The sequence below is a fragment of the Bison bison genome, unplaced genomic scaffold (genome assembly GCF_000754665.1).
Source record: "Bison bison bison isolate TAMUID 2011002044 unplaced genomic scaffold, Bison_UMD1.0 scf7180017864170, whole genome shotgun sequence".
NCBI classification, from domain to species: domain Eukaryota; kingdom Metazoa; phylum Chordata; class Mammalia; order Artiodactyla; family Bovidae; genus Bison; species Bison bison.
Genome location: NW_011494742.1, coordinates 133,843 through 139,431, shown reverse-complemented (window position 1 = coordinate 139,431; position 5,589 = coordinate 133,843). Strand labels below are relative to the sequence as shown.

Genomic DNA, 5,589 nt, shown 5'->3' with positions numbered 1-5,589 from the left:
ACCACAACGCCAAGGTTGAAAAACACTGGAGGGTTCCCTGGTGGATCAGTGGTAAAGAATCCGCCTGCCAACGCAGGAGACAGGGGTTGGACCCCTGGTCCAAGAAGATCCCACATGGCCCGGAGCAGCTAGACCGAAGTGCCACAACTATTGAGCCTGTGCTCTAGAGCTGGGGAACCACTAAAGCCTGCGTGCTGTAGAACCCATGCTCTGCAACAGGAGAAGCCACCACAGTGAGAGGCCCTCGTACCACAACTGGAGAGTGGTCCCCGAGCAGCAATGAAGACCAGGCACAACCAATAAATAAAAAAAAATATTTTTATAAAAAGGAGAAAAGCAGAAACACACTAGAGCAGAGGAGCAGGTGGCTTCCTAAACAACAACCATCAAGTTCTACTCAAAATGTCTGGAGCAAAAGAAGGGAGAAATGGCTCCACCTAGAAGGGGTGGGGGTGGGATTCAGAGGAAGTGACTGGAAGCAGGAATTTGAGAAGAGGGAAGAGAAATGGCCTCACAGGCTGAGGGGAAAGCATATTCCAAAGAGAAAGGCAGAGAAAGAGGAAGGCCAGCAGCTCGGGGGAGGGAGAGGGAAGGCGTGTGGATGAGATGGGGGTGGGTTTAGATGCGGGACAGAGTGGACGGTGGGCAGATGGGGCGGGGGGAGGGAGCGTGTGCAGGAGCAGTGGGAGACGGTGTTGAAACATGCTGCTGAAACAGTCAGCTGGAGCCCAGCCGTGGAGCAATTTTGGTCCTATACCCCAGAACTTGGGCCCATCCTCGGTGCAGTGGGAGCCGTGGGAGGGTCTGCCCCAGGGCACCTTGTCAGCTGTGTGCATTCACCAACATCGATCTTCAGGAACACCTATGAACTTCTGTGCTGGGAGTTTCAAGTTGTCCATGGAACTCATACAGGGTAGAGATTTAGGAGGCAGACCAAATCCTGAATCTGTCACTCACCAGCTGTGTGACCTTGAACAGGTCTCTCAACTTGTGACTCAGTTTCCTCTCTTGTGAAATGGGAACGATAACTGTTCCATACTGTAGGGGGTGCTGTGGAGACTAGAGGAGACGACACGGGTCAGGTGCCTACAGAGAGCCTGGCTTGTGGGAAGCACTCATAGTAGGAGGAGGGAAGAGTGAGTCCAGATCCTCGTAAAAGGACACAGGTTCACAGCCTGGCTCCGTCCTGTGGATAACTTCTCCCGGGAAGTCAGCATCTCCTCAGGGGTGCTTCCCCATCTCCTCTAGCATCAACAGAGCCCAGACTCCAGCCCAGAGGAGCAGAGAGCACTTTCAGAGGCAGGAGGAATGTTGTCTGAAGACACGGCTGTTTCTCACTTGACTGAAAGCCTCTAGGTCCACAGATGAGAGCACCGACCCTCAGACAGAAGGTGAAATACTAGCCAGTTTGCACCTCCCCTTTCTTCAGCCCTACCTGTGGTCTCAGCTCCACCCACTAAGATATCCCTCTGGATTTTGCCATCATCTTCATCCAAGGCCAGCCAGCGGTTGAGAGGAAAATCATATTTTCTTTTGTTCCCAATATCTTCAATGACAATCTGGGAAAGAGACAGTGAGAAGGAAGGTTAAGTGTCATGGAGGTCACGCGTGGTGACCGAATCCATTTCTCCATCACTTGAGTGAACTCTAAGAATATGTTCTCATCTTCTTAGTGGCCCAAGGAGAGCTTATCACAAGGACACACCTGTTGTCAGGAAAACCTCGCAAAGCACTGAGAGTCACACGGGTGTGACTGAAGTTACCTCCTTCCTGAATTACTGAGCTTTTGTTCCCTCCTCTGCGGATGACCATTTAAAAATGCAATGCAAGAAACTTGGCAGAATGTGCCAAATGAGAACCCACTCCAGTGTTCTTGCCTGGAGAATCCCAGGGACGGGGGAGCCTGGTGGGCTGCCGTCTACGGGGTCGCGCAGAGTCGGACACAACTGAAGTGACTTAGCAGCAGCATCAGCAGCCCAGTGAGACTGAGGGGCCAGAACTGGAAGCCTAGATTTGCAGACAGGACCAAGATCATCATCTTCCTCACCTGCTGAAGCTTGGGATTCTGGCCTTCTTACTGAGAAGGAGAGTCCACATAAAAAGATCTAGAAGCCCTGATTCTGGCACACTGAATCCTGGGATCTGGTGAGCAGGTCAGAAAATGTCAGCCACGGACAGTGACGTTAGGGGATCTGGGCATCCATGAAGCCCCTGGGGAGACGCACACGTGAGCTAGGTCAGCAAGGCTGAGATAAATGTATCTTCTCAAGCTCACCAAGATGCTGAGAAGCCCTCCCAAAATGTCCCAGAAACACCCAACTGAAAACTCACTCTAAGGTAACTGTGATTGTCAATTGTGATTGTCAATAACCAGGTCGAGTCTTCCATTGTAATGGGAAGGCAGACATACCTGGTGACAGACAGGGTGAGTGTTCCCAGGGCTGCCTGACGGAATAGGGCTGATTTTCAGTGGAAAACTCACTTCCTAAGATCAAAGTACCTACAGTGTGGAAACAGGGCACGTCTTGACCTACCCAAAGGCATCTCACCTAGTTCTAACCCAGTGTTCATTAAGGAAACTTCTGGGCTCATGACCAGCTCCTGAGGATACTACCCACCAGGGGGCAGCAGTGGCCTGAGCCAGTGACCAGCCTTCTCTCCCCAAGTAAAGCGGCATTCAAGCTCAGGTTTATAAATCAGCCCCTTGTGAGTTTGGTTGGTAAGAGTCACCCTTCAGAGCTTGCTGATTTTATCAAGTATCTGTACGTACAGAGGTGAGTGCTTAGTGACCACTGTGGTCTGTCCAGAGCAGGTTCTGCCACTGAAGAAAGTCTAGCCTCTATCAATTCATCTATCTGTGCATTTCTCTGCTTTTGCTTTTATCTCCCAGGATTGGGGTTGGGGGAGATTGGGGAGCCAAGAATCTGGGCTATACCTCTTAACTGGCTTCACTCTGACTTTTACAAGGTTGGAAAAGCAAGGCGAAGAAAGAAAGGACTTAGTTTATCAGATAAGCTGTCGAGTCTACTAGTGAATCTAGATATACCGATTGACCATTTCTATCTTCAAATGTTCACAGAATGGAGTGCCAGCCATGATTCCAAGAGCGAATGACAGCCACCCTCGAAGTTCACAGAGATGCCATCAATAAAGGGCCTTCTCCTGACCTGGGGTCTGATGGCAATTCTTGGCTTAATAAGCTTAGCTAATCTGAAAAACAGAATGTGTTGCCATTGAACACCTGTATAGGGTAAAACTAGCTGCACAGCTGAACCACAAAGGAAAGAGACAAGATATGAATGAGTATTTGAGTAACTGCCAAGACTCTAAAGATTAGACTTTCCGAAATATGAAATCACAAGGAAAGGCGAAGACTTAAACACTGGTGTAGAAAGGATGAAAGCCCATGGATAGTTCTAGAAAACTTCCAGATATATTGAGTTGACCAAAAAGTTTGTTCAGGTTTTTCCATCATGAACTTTTTGGCTAACACAATATATTGAAAAATGTAGACAATTATTTAGTCTGCAGGATGAGGCTAGAGGAAGCTGGCTCCCGGAGGGTAGAACATTTTGGAACATATCTGGTAGCAAGTGGTGAGTCTGGTGGGAAGGAGTAGAGAAGTGAGATATAGAAGGAGCTGATGCCAGCACTTCCGCAAGAAGACTGTCCCTAGGCGGGGCTGACGGTTCTCCCAAAGGCATTCTGGTCTCTGCTGATAAGGGTCCTGTGGCCTGGGACCCATGATCCTGGTTGCTCAAGGGACATTACTGAGGGCCTCTCTGGGGAAGGACAAACAACTTTCCCACTTCAGCTCATGAGTTGCCCAGACATGCCTGGGTTTTCATAACGTTCCTTTTAAGAATTCAAGACAGCTCAGGAGTGGTTTTTGCTAACAGAAAGAAATGGTGGTGCTCCCTCCAGATCACTGTTGTTCTAGCAGAGACAACAGTAAAATAAGACTGGAAGGATAGAAGCAACCTAACCATGAATGATATAGAAGCACACACGTGGAGTGTGTGTGAGAAACAGAAGCAATAACCTAATGGCAAACAAGAACCATTATCTCCTGGAGGAATATTCTCCACCTGCAGACAAGTCTACAGGCAGGGCTGACCTTCCAAGAAGCTTGTGGGAAACCAGGGGTCATGAGCCTTGGGAGGCGAGATGGCAACTAGAGAAAGGGGTCTGTCCAAGGTGGGGCCCACTCTGTCTTGCAAGAACAGGGACAAAGCAGTTATAATGAAACCACCCATTACGAATAAGCCAGAAGAGGATAGTGCTAAGTCACTTCAGTCATGTCTGACTCTGTGTGACCCTGTGGACTATAGTCCTCCAGGCTCCTCTGTCCATAGGATTCTCCAGGCAAGAATACTGGGGATCTTCCCAACTCAGGGTTCGAACCCACGTCTCTCACATCTCCTGCATTAGCAGGCAGGTTCTTTACCACTGGCGCCACCTGGGAAGCCCCAACGAGGATAAAAACGTGAAAGCCTGCAAGTGTAGTCGCTCAGTTGTGTCTGACTCTTTGTGACCCCATGGACTGTAGCCCATCAGGCTCCTCTGTCCATGGAATTCTCTAGGCAAGAATACCAGAGTGGATTGCCATTCCTTCTCCAGGGCATCTTCCCAACCCTTGGTTCAAACCTGGGTCTCCCACATTGCAGACAGATTTTTAACCATCTGAGCCACAAAGGAAGCAAAGAGGATAAACCACCCACAAAAAAGGGGAGCCAAAGATGAAGCTGACAAGCAGAGTTTCTTTCTTTCTGGATCTTTCCAGACAGTTCACAGACACCCCTACACGACCCAGGGCCTGGGGGCTGATTTCCTCCTGCATGGGTCAGACATGTCAGTGTGAGCACATGGAGCTGGTCTTAGAGTCAGCACGTTGTAGATGGATGTACAGAGTCACCCATGACCTACAGTAGCCCTCCCTCCTTGACATGGAAATAACTTCCACCAACCTGACATAGCCTGGTTGGAGAAGAGGCCCATTTCGGGCAGAAGAGACAAAATCTCCACACCCAGGGCAATCCAGGGAAACTGAAGTGTCTTCTCCTTCCCGCCCACATGCCAAGGTGCCTGAGATGCAGACAGGCTGGGTGATCCACAACGCTCCCTCTCTGCACCAGTCATGGAATAGAAAATGATGCCAGGCCTACCGGTGTTTCCAATCTTCCCTTTGAAAATGCATGTCTGTTATCCAGTCAAGGTGGCCCTCGCTTGACTCATAAGCAGCCATGCCGCATTCCAAGAGCCACTGTTTTTTCTTTTGGGCTGCACTGGGTCATAGCTGCAGCACTTGAGATCTTCATTTCCACACATGGACTCTCTGGTCGTGGCGTGGGGGCTCTGGAGCACGTGGGCTCAGTTTCCCCACAGTATGTGGGATCTTCGTTCCCCAAACAGGGATCAAACCTGCATCCTCTCCATTACAAGGCAGATTCTTAACCACTGGGCCACCAGAGCACTCCCCAAGAACCACTATTGAACTGTGGTTTACATTTCTAGTCCTCAGATCATAGGACAAGGGACAGGTAGGTTTTGACACAGGAGAAAAAACAGATGCAGACTTTGGAGCTTACA

The 5,589-nt window shown here is 49.6% G+C and overlaps 1 protein-coding gene across 1 annotated transcript in view; it reads right to left on the bottom strand.

Moving 5' to 3' along the window:
- The window catches only part of LOXHD1 (lipoxygenase homology domains 1), a 209,124-nt gene that overhangs the window by 150,302 nt on the left and 53,233 nt on the right, over window positions 1-5,589 (bottom strand). Inside the window, 1 exon segment of the mRNA XM_010842013.1 lies at window positions 1,436-1,559. Within this exon segment, the coding sequence (XP_010840315.1) occupies window positions 1,436-1,559 (124 nt within the window).